Genomic DNA, 17378 nt, shown 5'->3' with positions numbered 1-17378 from the left:
GTCCAAGCCGGCTTCCTCATCCCTTGTTCCGGAGAACTCCGGTCTGCAAGTGAAGTGAAGTGGAGCGGAGGGGGTGGGGAGCTGTGTCTACACTTCCGTTGGAGTCTGCAGGGTCTCTCCCTGGCTCGGGGAGGGGGAGTGCAGGACACGAGCTGGGGGGGGGGGGTCCCATAGATCGGCCAAGAGCCGTTTGCAGAGCTCCCTGCCAGCTAGTCCCTTGTGCATGGGGGGGAGGGGGGGGGTTGGGGAGCGTGCGAGAGGAAGTGGGTTTGTCAGATCACAAAGCACCGCGCGGTCTCTGCAAAACCAGGCGTCGGAGGTGACAGAGCGTGAGCAAAACTGCTTCCCTTTGGGTCCTGGTGCTCCATGCAAGGAGCTCTGTGGGGGAAGGGGTGGAGGGTCTGGGGGTACAGGCTTCTGGGTGACTGGGATGAGGGGCTTAGGATCCAGGAGAGGGTCTCCAAGTTTGGGGTGGGGCTCAAGGCTGGTGTGCAAGAGTGTCCAGATTCTGAGCTCGGGGCTTTGAGGTGGGGACAGGGATGAGAGTTTTGGGGGGCAGAAGAGGGCTCAGAGCTGGGGAGGTCTGCAGGTGGGGCAGGGGATTGGGACTCAGGCTTATCCGGACGGCTCTATGCTGGGGAGAGCCCGTGTCCCCCAGCCACGGCAGCTTTCAGGCTTGAGGGGAAGCTCTCTCTCCCCGCTGCAGTCGGTAGACCCTACGCAAGGCTTAATAAGACGCTACCGTGCCCACCCCCCTGCCCTCTGGGCCACAAGCTCTGGTCTCCCCCAGCCAAAGTACAAAGTCAGGGGTACCGCTCTGGGAAGGCTCAGCCCAGAACCCCAGATAAACCTGCCTTTTTTTTGTGGTCGAGAACACTCACAACTCGCTCCCTCCTTGCTGCCTGTATAATTTGCATTGTACACATGGACACAAATACAGAGAAGTATTTTTCAAATTTTAAAAACTTTATTACCGTATAACCTGGTGTACAAATAAAAAGTTAGCTTTTTGGTCAAAGATGTTTTTATCAACAGCTATTTACACAATGTCCTTTTTCTGATACAGAACTGAACTATGCACATGTTTTGCACTTGTATTCTTTCTTGTCATCGGCGAGGGTTTCGTGACTGTACAGTTTTGGTAAAACTTCTTGATTATTCATGCATTTAGCCAGGAAGACCCTTAGCATTTGGGTTCTGTTACCAGATTTGCCCATTACTTGGGGTGCGCTCAGTTATTGGGGTTACTTGTCTGGGGGGGGGGGTTGATAATTCTATTAATATACTGCTTGTGTCACTTATGTTCTTAGAGCTCTACTTTTCCCTTCTGTCACTTCCCTCCCAATGGAGCTATCCTGCACCCAGGCTCCCCAGAGCAACCCTCATATGCCCCCCGATTCAGCACAGAACCCACTTTCATGCCACAACCGTTCTGCTCGTAACTCACCTGATAACTAGAATTCTTTTGGTACGTTTTGGTTAAAGCAGAGGCCGGGGGAGGGAGTCTTCGTGAATCAGACTGGAGATCCCATTGACACTGGGGATCAGGGAGCAGAGCAGCAAGGGGGACCTGCCAGACATGGGTGGAGGGGGACCTTGGACCTCCACGCACCCAACAGTGGTGAGGGCCCCAGAGCCAGCCCCACAGCTGCACAGTGCCTCACATTGTGTCACAATATTTATAGTAAAAGTCAGGACAGGTCACATGGTTCCATGACCTGTCTAGGAAGGAGCATGGCGGAAAGGGATCTAGGGGTCATAGTGGACCACAAGTTGAATATGAGTCAACAGTGTGATGCTGCTGCAAAAAAAGCAAATAGGATTCTAGGTTGTATCAACAGGAGTGTTGTAAGCAAAACTCGTGAAGTCATTCTGCCGCTCTACTCTGCACTAGTTAGGCCTCAGCTGGAGTACTGTGTCCAGTTCTGGGCGCCACATTTCAAGAAAGATGTGGAGAAATTGGAAAGGGTACAGAGAAGAGCGACAAGAATGATTAAAGGTCTAGAGAACATGACCTATGAAGCCAGGCTTCATGAACTGGGCTTGTTTAGTTTGGAAAAAAGAAGATTAAGGGGGGAACATGATAGCGGTTTTCAAATATCTAAAAGGGTGTCACAAGGAGGAAGGCGAAAATTTGTTCCTCTTGGTTTCTGAGGACAGGACAAGGAGTAATGGGCTTAAAGTGCAGCAGGGGAGGTTTAGATTGGACATTAGGAAAAAATTCCTAACTGTCAGGGTGGTCAAATATTGGAATAAATTGCCAAGGGAGGTGGTGGAATCTCCCTCTCTGGAGATATTTAAGAACAGGTTAGATAGACATCTGTCAGGGATGGTGTAGACGGAGCGTGGTCCTGCCTTGAGGGCGGGGGGCTGGACTCGATGACCTCTTGAGGTCCCTTCCAGTCCTATGATTCTATGATTCTATGAATTTCTCTGAATTGCCTGAGACCTGTCCCTGATGTTTAACAGAAATATCTGTGACAAAATTAATGATCTGGATAATGGGAGGGATTGCACCATCAGCAAGTTCACAGATGACACTAAGCTAGGAGGAGAGGTAGATACTCTGGAGGACAGGGATCGGGTCCAGAGTGACCTAGAGAAATTGGAGGATTGGGCCAAAAGAAATCTGATGAGCTTGAACAAGGACAAGTGCAGAGTCCTGCACATAGGAAGGAGGAATCCCAAACATTGTTACAGGCTGGGGACCGACTGGCTAAGCGGCAGTTCTGCAGAAAGACGACCTGGGGATTCCAGTGGGAGAGAAACTGGATATGACTCAACTACTGAAGGGAGGTTCCAAAGAGGATCAAGCTCAGCTGTTCTCAGGGGTGGCAGGTGGCAGAACAAGGAGCAATGGGCTCAAGTTGCAGTGGGGGAGGTCTAGGTTGGAGATTAGGAAAAACTATTTCACTAGGGCTACGTCTACACTGGCATGATTTTCTGAAAAGTTTTCCATTAAAAGCATTTTCGGAAAAGCGCGTCTAGATTGGCAGGGTGCTTTTCCGCAAAAACACTTCTTGTGGAAAAGCGTCCGTGGCCAATCTAGACACGGTTTTCTACAAAAAAGCCCAGAGGGCCATTTTCGCGATTGGGGCTTTTTTGCGGAAAACAGTCCTGTGCTGTGTACACTGGCCCTCTTGCGTGAATGATTTGCACAAGAGGGCTTTTGCCCGAATGGGAGCAGCACAGTATTTCTGCAAGAACACTGACAATCTTACATGAGATCGTCAGTGTTCTTGTGGAAATTCAAGCGGCCAGTGTAGACAGCTGGCAAGTTTTTCCGCAAAAGCAGATGATTTTGCGGAAAAACTTGCCAGTCTAGACACAGCCAAGGAGAGGAGTCATCTGGATGATGCGTCAAGGTCTACACTGACTGGACAGAGCTGTAAGTGGGGCATCGGAAGTGGGGTACGGAGAAAGTTTGGGTAAGCGAACTCTGCTGTGGTATTTTCCCAAGATAATGCCACGTGACAGTCACACCTCCCGGCACTTGGAGGCTGGGAATGTTCCCGGTTCTGCAAAAGGGGCCTTCGTACGCAGACAGGGGGCAGCAGTTACCTTCGAGGGGCAAGGGGAGAGACAGCCATGTCCCCAGCCTCCTCCTCAACGATCAGTGAAAGGAGCAATGACGCCCCTTAGTGGAGTTGAGAGCCGCTGGGCCGCACCAGCAACCCTGCCGGGGTGCCCAACAGGTTCCCAAGGGGCCTGTCCTGCGGTTGGCCCTGCAGCAGGGGGTGCTATAGGAGCACAAGCGGCGAGCCGTGGCCGTGGGGGCGATAAAGGGAGACTCTCAGCGGAGCTGGCTGGAGCCAGCCCGGCCCTGGGGTCCCTTATGGAGCCGGGGATTGTGGGTACAAGTCTCACTCATGCCTCTCCCTCCTCTCCTGGAGCAGATGGGCAGCCTCCTCTTCTCCAAGGCTGGAGAGGCCATCAGCGGGGCAAATGCAGGCAGCAGGGGTCCCAGCATGTGCCATGTAGGCATTGGCACTGGCCTTGGGAGGGGGCATCAGGAGAGAAGCGTCAGCAGGAGGAGCCCGGACAGGGCGGGCAGGAAGAGCCCGGCGGGGCGCACGGCTGCACTGACTGTGCTGGCGGCTGGGGTGCATTTGCCGTTGGTTAGCTCTCCAAGGATCCCTGGGAAGGCCCCTGACACGTCTTTTATCCGGGTGCAGGCGGTCTCGGTCGCACAGCCCTTCATGACGGCCTTTGGGGGAGTTCCACCTGCGTGGGGAGAGGGAGGGGGAAGATGATCAGTGGGAGGGGTGCAGCTCTCTTCCTGGGGATGGACTAGAACACATCAGCCAGCCCGGCCTCAGATCTGCCTCTGGGCCCCACGTCGGCCTCCCCCGGACTCCATCGCCCCTTCGGCTCTACTCCTCCAGCCTCTCTGGTCTGACATGCCCCCCCCCTTCTCCTTCCCATGCATTCACTGGGTGTCCTTCAAGTCACCGGCCTCCCCCATTCACTGAGGACACCTGTACTGGGTCGGACTCTTGCAGAGCAGCAGCTCAGTGTTGGTGGCAGCGGTGGGATCTCGAAGAACCATGGCTTCATAGTGTATTAAAGCACCATAAGGGGACTCTGCAAAACTAGCATCAATTCCCAGCTCAGCTGCAACCTTCTTGTGTGAGTTGGGGCTAGTCATGGCACCATTCCCTGCCTCAGTTTCCTCACCACTTATCTGGGGAGAGTTTCCCTACCACACTGACTCAGACTGCAGGCTCATTGGGGCAGGGGCAATATCTCCCTGCAAGCCTGTAGTGCCTAGCACGGCTCAGTCCCTTGTGTGGGCAGAGCCCAGCATGGCCAGGCTCCCTGTGCTGAGCCAGGCCCTGCATTGAGGAGGTCGGGTGGAGAGCGAGAGGCACAGGAAGGGGAAGACCCGGGTTCGAGGTCAGTCCAGAGGCACAGAGCCCCGGTGTCCTGATCTGCGGCGGACACCTTTCCCTAGTGGGCCCCACCTGGTGTCTGTCTCCTGCCCTATGGGGGGGCAGAGGGAGGGAAAGGGCCAAGGAAAATCCCCCCAGAAGAAGTTATTGGAAGTTACCAGCTCTTGTGGTTACAGTGATGTCGATACATTGGGTCTCGGGGCCCACGCAGTCGATGGTCTCTTCACGACATTGTTCAGGGGGGTGAGCGTAGCAGCCGGGGCAGCGCCGGCCGTTCAGGGTGGTGTTAGCTGGGGGCACTTGGAAGAGGGGGAGCAAATGCAGTCAGCTCGGGGGACAAGCCCTAGGAGGTATCAGGGTAGGGAGAGCAGCTGGGGGGGGGCACCACTCAGCTCTGGATCCCCCTGCAGGGGGCGCTGCAGCTCTGGGGATGCTGGAGGCAGCAGGGGCAGGGGAGAGGTCTATGAAAGGAGCACTGGATCCCACCCTGGTTGGGCAGGGGGGCAGCTGGGCTCACACCTGGTGCCTGCCTAGAGCCCCGCCCACTCACTCCACCCACCCAGCCCGGGGCTCCGTGTTATTCAATGGGGAGCCCCCTGCCGGGTGGGAGGACCGAGGGGAGGTTCCAGGCAGCAGGAAGTGCAGGGATGGGGGAGGGGACGGGGCGCTGTACCTTTAGCCACTTCTGGGGAGCAGCCATCCCCCTGGCAGCAGGCGACGATCGTCCTTATTGCCTTTGCCTTCCCAAAACTCACAGAGACGGGTCCGGCTTTGCACGTGCGGGAGGTCAGACAGGCCTTGACAGTAGCTTGATTTTTCTCTCTCTCTGCATGAGAGGAGAGGTCTGAGCTGTAACCTCCTCCCATTTCCACCCCATCAGCACCCTCTTCACATTGACAGCCCGGAGCCAGCAGCCTTCCTCTCCCCGAGGGGAAACTGAGGCACGGGGCGGCGACAGGACTCACTGGAGATTCCACGGAGCCAGAGCAAGTGATTTCTCTCCCGATCTGCAGCATTTAGGGCCTAAACCTGCTGCCAAACATGGGGGCTCCCGAATCCCCTGCCCCTAAAATTCTTCAGTTGCCAAAGGTCCCACCACGAGTACAAGCACCTACCCCAAGTTCTATCTGTCAGCGCGACGCTGCACGAGTCGAACTCAGGAGAGCAGGACTGTCGGTCGCCCCTGCAGTCAGCTCCAGGCCCAGCGCAAAACTCACACAGCAGGCAGGCCCCTGGAGAGGGAGGGAGAACATGAGGCCCGGACACCAACTGGGCCCTGCCCCACTGACACCAGTTGGTCCTGCCCAAAAGGAACCCAGCCCCACTGGCAGCCTGCCCCACTGGCTGCTGTGCAGCTACCTTGGGGGCTGTGTCACTCCGGGCCCTCTCCTGCTGTCCCCCAGATTCCCCGGCTGAGCCCCTGGCTCGGTGCCTGCTTCTCAGTTCCATGCCCAGAGCCCCCAGCAGGCAGATTGGAGATGGGGGCTGCTGGGGAACCAGCCCCACTCACCCATGGCCAGAAGAGCAGTGAGGAGGCAGGCGGCCAGAGGAGCCTTCATGGTGCCGGGAGCAGCCGATGGACACGGGGGTGGCTGGGGCGTTCCAGTCTCTGGCCAGGGGATCCTTCCCCGACAGTCTGGAAGGGGATCAGTCAGAGGCCGCCCAGGATGGAACCGGCCGGCAGCACGGAGGCACCCCTGAGCAATTTGCCACAGTTCTGGGGCGGCCACCTCATGGCCCCCTTCACTGGAAAAAGAAATTATTCCAGAAGTTTGAGCAAGTTACTGGGGGACGCTGCCCTAGATTTGATGTTAACAAATAGGGAGGGACTGGTTGGAGATCTGAAAGTGGAAGGCAGCTTGGGTGAACGTAACCGTGAAATCCTAGCGTTCAGGATTCTAGGGAACGGGAGAAGGGAGAACAGCAAAACAGAGACAATGGATTTCAGGGAGGCAGATTTCGGTAAACTCAGAGAGCTGATGAGTAAACTCCCCTGGGAAGCAAGATTAAGAGGAAAATCAACGGAAGAAAGTTGGCGGTTTTTCAAAGGGATATTATTAAGAGCCCAAAAGCAGACTATTCCACTGTGGAAGTGTGACGGCGCGTCGGGTTTTTCTCGTCTCCTGACCCCCGGTAATGGCACAAATAGACTCCACCAGCCGGTAGACTAGAGGGAGTTTATTGCTTCTCCAGGCTGCAGCACAGCACAGATGTAATCTGGTTACAGGAACTGGGGCTAGGAGGCTTCAGTGCCCCCCTTGAGATGGGGGGTGGCTGGGCCCTACAATCCCAGCCCCCTCCCTAGCTCCTTCTCCCCTGCTTCCCAGACAGAAACTAAAGACCCTTCCAGCCCTGCCCCCAGCCAGGGGCAGCATTCCCCCTTCCTTTGTTCCTCTCCCTGGGGGGTAACTGGTAGAACAGGTCACCTTCCTGGCCCATCAGCTACTCTGCTGGGCCTTGGTACAGGCAGCAGCCAGTGGGGGTCACCCACAGCCCAAGCCGAGCAACCAGCAAGGTACCCCAACTACGTCACAGTAAGGAAGTTAGAAAGTCTGGCAGGAGAGCACCTTGACTAACCCAGGAGATCTTACATAATCTAAAAATCAAAAAGGAGTCATATAAGAAGTGGAAACTAGGTTAAAGTTGAAAGGGTGAATACAAACTAAAAACACAATTATGTAGCGGCAAGATTAGAAAAGCAAAGATTAGAGTAATGTCTAGCTAGAGACATAAAGGGTAACAAGAAAACAGTGTGTAAATATATTAAAAGCAAGGGGAAGATGAAGGCCCATTGCTCAGTGAGAAGGGAGAAACAATAACAGGAAACTTAGAAATGGGAGAGGTGCTTAATGACTTCTTCGTTTTGGTTTTCAGATGTCTGATGATGGCGGGAACCTAGCCTAGTGAATGCTAATGGAAATGGGGCAGGTTTACAAGTTAAAATAGGAAAAGAACAAGTTAAAAAAAGTAGGGAAAGTTAGATGTCAGCAGGTCCCCAGGGCCTGATGAAATGCATCCTGGAATACTCAAGGAGCTGATAGAGGAGGTATCTGAGCCTCTAGCTATCATCTTTGGAAAATCATGGCAGTCGGGAGAGATTCCAGAGGACTGGAAAAGGGCAAATCTCATGCCCGTCTATAAAAAGGGAAATAAGAACAACCCAGGAAACTACAGACCAGTCAGTTTAACTTCTGTGCCAGGGAAGATAATGAAGCAAGTAATTAAGTAAATCATTTGCAAACACCTGGAAGATAATGAGATGATAGGGATCAGCCAGCATGGATTTGTAAAGAACAAATCACGTCAATCCAATCTGATCGCTTTCTTTGATAGGATAACAAGTCTTGTGGAAAAGGGAGAAGCGGTGGACGTGGGATACCTTGACATTAGTAAGGCATTTGATACGGTCTCGCATGACCTTCTTATCAATAAATTAGGTAAATCCAGCCTAGATGGGGCTAATGTAAGATGAGTGCATAACTGGCTGGATAACCATTCTCAGAGAGTAGTTATTAACAGTTCACAATCCTGCTGGCAGGGCATAACAAGTGGGGTTCTGCAGGTGAGCTCACCGCTTCAGGTACCAAAATGTTGTGGGCCAGCCCTGAGTGGGAGACAAAACAGGCGGCTCTCCAAACAGCGGGAGAGAAAACAGGCGGCTCTCCCAACAGCAGGATAGAAAACAGGCGGCTCTCCCAACAGCGGGAGAGAAAACAGGCGGCTCTCCCAACAGCAGGAGAGAAAACAGGCGGCTCTCCAAACAGCGGGAGAGAAAACAGGCGGCTCTCCAAACAGCGGGAGAGAAAACAGGCGGCTCTCCCAACAGCAGGAGAGAAAACAGGCAGGTTTCCGTGTCAGCAAGAAACAATTTAGACCCTGTTGTGTCGGCTGGGTCTGGTCCCAGCCTTCTCTACAGGGCCCCCACGCTGCCTGGAGGGCCGGGAACCCCGTGTCTCCGCGCTGCAACCGGGCCGCACCTCACAGCATCCAGCTGCCTGCAGAGAGGCTCCCCAGCACGCGCCGCTTTTAACAGCGGAGGGATCGCAGGGACCAGGCCAGGCAAACCCACCTCTCTCCAGGGCCGAGTTCTCCGTGTGCCCCCGCCCTGGAGCCTGGGGATGCTGCACAGTCACTCCACCTTCCCTGGAGGCTGGGGGTGGGGGGTGGGGAATTTTGCTGACCCCTCTCTCCCAGGGAGGTGGGTTTTGCTCCTCACACCACAGGGAGTTGGTACCTTCCCCACCTGCTCAGGGTTACTCCTGATGCCACAGACCAACTGCAGCCAGAGCTGGGGCTAGAAATTCCCCTCCTAGATGGTGGCATTTGCCACTGATGTTCCCCCCTCCGCCCGTCCTCCCACCACTGTCATGCTGTTGGGCACATCCCACTTTTCGGAGGGTGCCACAGAATTGCCAATTCTCTGCATCTGCCTCAGTTTCCCCACGTTGTCTGGGGGGCTCTGGCCTTCATTAACATTCACAGGGTGATGGAGAGGGGCTGGGAGCCAGGACTGCTGGGTTCTCTGCCTGGCTTTGGCTGCCATCTCACATTTAGAGGGTAAAGCAAGGGGGCTGGGTGCCCAGATAGTTGGATTCCAACCCCTGCTCTGGGAGGAGAGCGTTCCCTAGTGGTTAGAGCACCGCTAGGCTCCCACTTACCAAATGCTCCTTAGAGTCAGGTTTTCTGGGTATGAAATCAAGGCCCCGTTCCACCAAGCTGTACCTGTCTCTTGCGCGGGCCTGTCACAACGGAGCTGGGGCTGCCTCGCTCTCCCGTTTTATACACCGGCAGCTGCGATGCAACATAGAAACCTTAATGGATTTGCGCTCGGCTCCAGGTACAGTCTGTAAGTTTCTATTCCTCTCGCCGGCCCTGCCCTCCCCCCAGGCCTCTGTGCGCGCTGGCACGTCCCCCGCCTTCCTGCCAAGAAATGGAATTCCAGGAAAGCGAGACTCCAGCTCTGCTCAGGCGGCCCTGAGGGGCAGCGGGTCCCACAATGGTCAGGGCAGCCGGCAGCCTGGGTTCTGTTCCTGGGGCCACATTGATTAAGGGCAGGACTCTTGGCAGCTGCTCCTGGTCTTGGGGGAAGCGGCACCCAGTGGTTAGAGCGGTGGGGGTAGGAGCCAGGACGCCTGGGTTCTGCCGAGGGGCTAGTGGGGCACGGGACAGTCGTGCTGCTTGGGCCGTGGAAATTGGGGCTTCATGAAGATGGTTAATGCAGGATGGAGGGGGCCTGCTGGTTAGGACTCCTGGGTTCTCTCCCCAGTTGTGGGAGGGGAGTGTGGTCTAGTGGTTAGCACAAGTGGCCTGGGAGCCAGGACTTGGGGGGAGGGTCTAGCCTACCCATGGAAAGAGAGTGGGGTGCAGTGGTTCTGGAGCAGGCTTGGGGTCTTGGCCCTGGCTCTGGGAGGGGAGGAGAGTCTAGCGGGTGAAAGCAGGGCAGCGAAGAGAGAGTCTGGGTTCTACTCCTGGGGGGGGGGGGAAGGGAAGCGATTGCTGCTGGTGAGAAGAGCTGGGAATCGGGGGGCCTGGGGTAAAAACAGGAGAGGGGGCCGTGTGGAACCCTTCTTTCAGTCCCACTTCCTGATGCCCTGAAGCGTAACTGTTTCCCCTGCAGGAGAGCTCTGCAGAAGGGCCCTTGTGCACAGAGTGGGCCTGGGGGCTGCCGTCAGGGTGGGGTCTTAGAGCCAGACAATAGCTCACTGTTGAAGCAAAGATTTCAATTAGTTTACGTGGCTAAACAGATAGTTTTATTGGCCAATAAAAGCCAAGTGAGCCAAACGTGGTCCCAGCAAAGCCAGGCCCAGTGAAGCTGCCTAATACAATCAGTCCTAGTATCTTTATACCCTTGACCAAACAGCCTGATGTCAGGGCATCCAATTACAGAAATCCTCAATTAAGCTAGGGAAAACAAAGCCTTATCAACAAGAAGTCGGACAGGTACGAGGGAGTGCCTCTCCTGTCTGAACTAGCCCAATGAACACATTCCAATAGCACATCTGTCTTGGCCTGGCACATGGGGTGATAGAAAGTTCACTCTGGCCTTCGTGCAAAGACAAAAAGCTGAAATGGTTTCTGTTCTACAAGATGGCTTCTAGCTAAACATAAAATGGTTTCTGCAGCTTCTACATCACCCAGCCTCCTCCTTGATCAGTGGAGGGAGCAATGAAGCCCTTTGGTGGAGCAGAGAGAGCAGGGGGTAAAGAAGCCACCGTCCAAAGCAGATATTGGTAGCTCTGTGGCTTGGGGGGGGGGGGGGGGGGGGGTAGTTCCTTGCTGTGCCCACAGGGGATATGTCTACACTACAAAGTTAGTTCGAACTAATGGAGCGCTTAGTTCAAACTAGGTAATCCTCATTCCACGAGGACTAAGCCTAGTTCGAACTAGCTAGTTCGAATTAAGGGGTGTGTAGCCCCTTAATTCGAACTAGTGGGAGGCTAGCCCTCCCCAGGTTCCCCCTGGTGGCCTCTCTGGGCACAACCAGGAAAACTCTTCTCCTCTCCCCCAGCCCCGGGCCCTTAAAGGGGTAAACTCTGGCCAGACGGTACTGGAGTCAGACAGCCCTGCCAGCAGTCTCTGCCCCTGACCGAGTGGCCCCACCATGAACCAGGCAGCCACTGGCATCGAGCTGTCCCCTGCCCAGACCCCGAGCACCCCGGGGCCAGCCAGGGGCCGTACACGGCGCGCGGCCCCCTGGACTAGTGCGGAGGTCATGGACCTCATTGAGGTCTGGGGGCAGGCCCCCAACGTCCATGATCTCCGCACTAGGAGGAGGAACGCGGCCGTCTATGCCTGCTTAGCGACTGCCATGGCCCACAAGGGACACAGGCGCTCCCGGGAGCAGGTGCGCATTAAAGTTAAGCAGCTGCGGCAGGCGTACGCCAGGGCCACCAGGGGCAGCGCCACTGCAGGGGATGACACCTGCCCCTACTTCCCCGCCCTCCACCAACTCTTGGGGGGCAGGGCGGTCCGAATTAGTTAGTTCGAATTAACGTTGTAGTGTAGACGTACCCGGGGAGTTCACGACAGGCCAGTGTGGGCCTTCTAGGCCTGGAAGCCGCCTGCCACTCTCTGCCTCCAGCATCCGGGGAACAGCCGGGCCCGTTTGTGCTGACTCGGGAGGTTGCGCCCTGACAGGAGGGAATCGCACCATCGATGTCTCAGTCAGTCTCCTAGCAACCCCGCCAGGCCTCAGGGAACTGGCCAATGAGTCCCGGCCCCCAGCAGGTAGTGAAATGGACAAGGCCACGGAATGGGCCCGACGTGTCTCCTGGGAGGGAGTGGGGGTCTGGTGGTTTCAAGAGGGTGGGGGACCTACATATTAGGACTCCGGGGTTCTGCAGAGAAAGCAGGGGAGCTAAGGATGGTCCTCTTTCCCCTGCAGCTCAGGGTCCCTGCAGTGCAAGCTTGATCGTGGTGGGAGCATCGGCGCGTCCCCTCGCCGAACCACGGTCACCGGACGCTGAGTCAAGTGCACCACCAAAACAAAGAAGTCATTAAGCACCTCTGCCATTTCCAAGTTTCCTGTTACTGTTTCTCCCTCCTCACTGACCAGTGGGCCTACCCTGTCCTTGGTCTTCCTAATGCTTCTAATATATTAATAGAATGTCTTCTTCTTTCCCTTTAAACAGGATGAAGTTTAATAAAGACAAATGCAAAGGGCTCCACTTAGGAAGGAACAATCCGTTTCACACATACATTGTGAAGCGGCTGTCTAGGAAGGAGTAAGGCAGAAGGGATCTAGGGGTTATAGTGGACCACAAGCTGAATATGAGTCAGCAGTGTGATGCTGTTGCAAAAAAAGCAAATATGATTCTAGGATGCATTAACAGGTGTGTTGTGAGCAAGACACGAGAAGTCGTTCTTCTGCTCTACTGTGCGCTGGTTAGGCCTCAGTTGGAGTATTGTGTCCAGTTCTGGGCACCGCATTTCAAGAAAGATGTGGAGAAATTGGAAAGGGTTCAGAGAAGAGGAAGAAGATTGATAAAAGGTCTAGAGAACATGCGCTTTGAAGGAAGGCTGAAGGAATTGGGTTTGTTTAGTTTAGAAAAGAGAAGACTGAGGGGGGACATGAGAGCAGTTTTCAGGTATCTAAAAGGGTGTCATAAGGAGGAGGGAGAAAACTTGTTCATCTTGGCCTCTGAGGGTAGAACAAGAAGCAATGGGCTTAAACTGCAGCAAGGGAAGTTTAGGTCGGACATTAGGAAAAAGTTCCTACCTGTCAGGGTCATCAGACACTGGAATAAATTGCCCAGGGAGGTTGTGGAATCTCCCTCACTCACTGAAGATATGTAAAAGCAGGTTGGCCAGACACCTGTCAGGGATGGTCTAGATGGTGCTTGGTCCTGCCGTGAGGGCAGGGGACTGGACTCGATGCCTCTCGAGGTCCCTTCCCGTTCTAGCGTTCTAGGAGTCTAGGATTCTATGATCCTACAGTCAGGATTAGATGCCAGTCACACACGGCACAGCCCAGCAGGGACGGCGTCTCCCTCCTCCACTGTCTTCTGCCTGTTTCTCTGCCTGTAGCACACGACTGTTACTCTTCTGAAGGGCTTAGTTCTGGGAGGAATGTGCCCTCCAAGAGACGTCAGGGGGTAGAGACCCAAAGGGGTGCGCGAGGTCTCCACCATCTGATGCACACGGCAGGCTAACGGGTGACTGCTTGCCTCCCACCAGGTAGGTCTCTGAGGGGCTGTGAGTGTGGCCAGACCCCAGGTAACGTCGGTTGATTTGGTTGAGGCAGAAGTCCGACGTGCACGTTACTCCAATATACCAAATCGATGGACTCCAGCTCATAAGAACATAAGAACATAAGAACGGCCGTACTGGGTCAGACCAAAGGTCCATCTAGCCCAGTATCCTGTCTGCCGACAGTGGCCAGCACCGGGTGCCCCAGAGAGGGTGGATCGAAGACACGATCAAGCGATTTGTCTCCTGACGTCCCTCTCCAGCCTCTGACAAACAGAGGCCAGGGACACTGTTTCTATCCCCTGGCTAATAGCCTTTTATGGACCTAACCTCCATGAAATTATCTAGCTTCTCTTTAAACTCTGTTATAGTCCTAGCCTTCACAGCCTCCTCTGGCGAGGAGTTCCACAGGTTGACTACACGCTGTGTGAAGAAGAACTTTCTTTTATTAGTTTTAAACCTGCTACCCATTAATATCATTTGGTGTCCTCTAGTTCTTCTATTATGGGAACTAATAAATAAACTTTTCTTTATCCGCCCTCTCCACACCACTCATGATTTTATAGACCTCTATCATATCCCCCCTCAGTCTCCTCTTTTCTAACTGAAAAGTCCCAGTTGCTTTAACCTCTCTTCATATGGGACCCGTTCCAAACCCCTAATCATTTTAGTTGCCCTTTTCTGAACCCTTTCCAAGGCCAAAATATATTTTTTGAGGTGAGGAGACCACATCTGTACACAGTATTCAAGATGTGGGTGTACCATAGTTTTATACAGGGGCAGTAAGATATTCTGGGTCTTATTTTCTATGTCTTTCTTAATAATTCCTAGCATCCTATTTGCCTTTTTGACGGCCGCTGCACACTGTGTGGAAGTTTTCAGAGAACTATCCACAGTAACTCCAAGATCTCTTTCCTGATTTGTCATAGACCCCATCATACTGTACGTATAGTTGGGGTTATTTTTCCCGATGTGCATTACTTTACACTTATCCACATTACATTTCATTTGCCATTTTGTTGCCCAATCACTCAGTTTGGTGAGATCTTCTTGGAGTCCCTCACAGTCTGCTTCTGTCTTGACTATCCTAAACAGTTTGGTATCATCTGCAAACTTTACCACCTCACTGCTTACCCCTTTCTCCAGATCATTTATGAATAAGTTGAACAGGATTGGTCCCAGGACTGACCCATGGGGGACACCACTAGTTACCTCTCTCCATTCTGAAAATTTACCATTTATTCCTACCCTTTGTTTCCTGTCTTTTAACCAGTTCTTAATCCAAGAAAGGACCTTCCCTCTTATCCCATGGCCATGTAATTTACACAAGAGCCTTTGGTGAGGGACCTTGTCAAAGGCTTTCTGAAAATCTAAATATACTATATCTACTGGATCCCCCTTGTCCGCATGTTTGTTGACCCCTTCAAAGAACTCTAATAGATTAGTAAGACAGGATTTCCCTTTACAGAAACCATGGTGACTTTTTTTCCAACAAATTATGTTCTTCTACGTGCCTCACAATTTTATTCTTTACTATTGTTTCAACTCATTTGCCTGGTACTGCAAATGGGGGAAATGGTGTGGGATATATCCCCTCGGCAGGGGCCAATCCAGTGAGATGCCATCCACTGATTGAATACAGTCCATTAGTGATACCCCCTTCTTCTTACTGGTGTGTCCATGACTGATCCAGAATTATCTGGGTTTTGCACCTTTTGTCTCACCACGAGTGTGAAACAATGGTCTGTCCTTGGTTAGATCCTTCCCTTGTTACTTTTTCTTATCTGGCAATGCTGGGAACGCTGCCTCAGCTACATACACAGTTCTTTTATCTCACACAGTCCTTTTTCTGACAGGTGTAAACAAGTCCATAACCCTTCGAGGCTCTTGCCTGCACCTCAGCTTGGCCTCTCTTCGGCTCACTTCCTGTTCATTTATTCATGCACTCATGCTAACCATTTACACAGCCCATGATTCATGACAAGAGGGGCACGGCAGAGTAATGCTGCTTGAGCCGAGGAAATTGGGGCTCCATCATGATGATTGAGGAAGGGGACCTGCTAGTCAGGACTCCTGGGTTCTCTCCCCAGTTCTGGGAGGGAAGTGTGGTGCAGTGGTTAGCGCAAATGGTCTAGAAGCCAGGACTCAAGGGGGTCTAGCCCACCCATGGGAAGGGCATGGGGTGCAGTGGTTCTGCAGCAGGCTCTGGGCCTGGCCCTGGCTCTGGGAGGGGAGGGGAGTCCAGCAGGTGAAAGCAGGGCAGTGAAGTGAGAGTCTGCGTTCCACTCCTGCGGGGAAAGGGAAGTGATCGCTGCCGGTGAGAAGAGCTGGGAATCAGGGGGACTGCGGTAAACAGATGGGGGGGGGGGGCTGTGTGGAGCCCTTCGTTCAGTCCCACCTCCCGGCACCCTGAGGCCCTGAATGTTTCCCCTGCACAAGATGCTGGAGCAATGGCTGGGGGGGAGGGAGGCTCAGACCCTGGGCTGGGCGTCACTGGGGTCAGACGCCGCAGCAGGGCCGTGGGCCCCGCACTGTGGGCGGGTGACACCCAGCCCATCCCGTGTCCTTTCTGGAGGGACCCCAGGAGTCCTGGCTCCCAGATCTCCCCCCTCCCACCCCGCTCTGGAGAACCCCGGAGACCTGACTGCAGTCCCAACCCCACCCTGGTCTCTGTGGGGCCACTGCTCCTCCAGGAGTCCTGCCACCCCCCCCCTGCTCTAACCACTGCACCTCGCTCCCCCAGAAGCCTGCTCTTTAGTAACCCGCCCGTAGCCAACCAGGAATAGACCCCACGGGTCCTGCTGCCCCACCCACTGGCGACCCCCCCTCCCGTCAGGGCTCCCAACCCCGCGTCCAAAGGAGCCGCGGGTTCGCCCTCCCTGTGGGTTTGCTGTCTCTGCAGGAAGGCTGGTGCCTTTCTCAACGGGCTCATGTGTCCACATGGTGCTACCGGAGGGGGGGGGGCAGGTCTCACTATACTCCTGTACCCCCCCAACCCTGAGCAGGGATCCCTGGCGATCTCAGCAAGGCCAGAGGAGCCCCAGCCTCCAGTGCAGCGGGCTCCTGACCCAGCCCCCTCCCCGCTGGTGCCATGCCCGCCCCACACATGGTACTACCGGGGGGGGGGGGACAGGTCTCACTACACTCCTGTACCCCCCCCAACCCTGAGCAGGGATCCCTGGCGATCTCAGCAAGGCCAGAGGAGCCCCAGCCTCCAGTGCAGCGGGCTCCTGACCCAGCCCCCTCCCCTCTGGTGCCATGCCCGCCCCACACATGCTGGGCCCCCTATGGCCTGCAGCAGCCCCCCCCCCCCCCCCGCAATGCGCTGCTTAGCGGAGCGCCTGTTCATTGGGAACTGGGTACTGATGGGGGGGGGGGGTGTTCGAGTGGGTGGGGCTGAAGCCCATTGGTCGGCGCGTGGCCTATCGTGGCAGCCCGGGCCGGGCGCTGCACCCCCGAGGGGACCCCACGGCCACGGCCCGCCTCGCCTCTCGCGCTCCTGCGGCGCCCCCTGCTGCAGGGCCACGCGTGGGGCAGGCCCCTTGGGAACGCGTTGGGCGGGTGCAGCCCAGCGGGGGACGGGAGCGGGGTCTGGGAGCCCGGGCGTCGCTTCCAGCCCCTGAGCGTTTGGGGCTGAGTCCCCTGCTTCCCGCTGAGCGCCCCGCTCACCCCTCGCGGAGGGGCCCACCCAGTGGCTGAGACGCGGGCAGCCCTGCCGGCTGCGGGGCGTTTCTCGGGGGCACGGAGACGCCCTTCCCGGAGCCTCTCCACGGGGTCCCTGGAGCCGAGAGGCCTCCC

The 17378-nt window shown here is 55.2% G+C and overlaps 1 protein-coding gene across 1 annotated transcript; it reads right to left on the bottom strand.

Moving 5' to 3' along the window:
* Nucleotides 1–3833: 3833 nt before the first annotated feature.
* LOC106732672 (phospholipase A2 inhibitor and Ly6/PLAUR domain-containing protein-like) lies at nt 3834–11054 on the bottom strand. The gene is made up of 6 exons (XM_014578347.4): nt 9551–11054; nt 6403–6638; nt 6008–6124; nt 5566–5718; nt 5051–5191; nt 3834–4224 (listed from the first exon to the last, which is right to left on the bottom strand). The coding sequence occupies exons 2-6, from the start codon at nt 6449–6451 to the stop codon at nt 4010–4012; spliced, it is 675 nt and encodes a 224-aa protein (XP_014433833.3). The 5' UTR covers nt 6452–6638; nt 9551–11054; the 3' UTR covers nt 3834–4009.
* Nucleotides 11055–17378: the final 6324 nt, after the last annotated feature.

Source organism: Pelodiscus sinensis, chromosome 22 (genome assembly GCF_052426305.1).
Source record: "Pelodiscus sinensis isolate ZL-2025 chromosome 22, ASM5242630v1, whole genome shotgun sequence".
Classification (NCBI taxonomy): Eukaryota; Metazoa; Chordata; order Testudines; family Trionychidae; genus Pelodiscus; species Pelodiscus sinensis.
The sequence above is the reverse complement of the archived record's forward strand: the minus strand, read 5'-3'. Positions and strand labels throughout refer to the sequence as shown.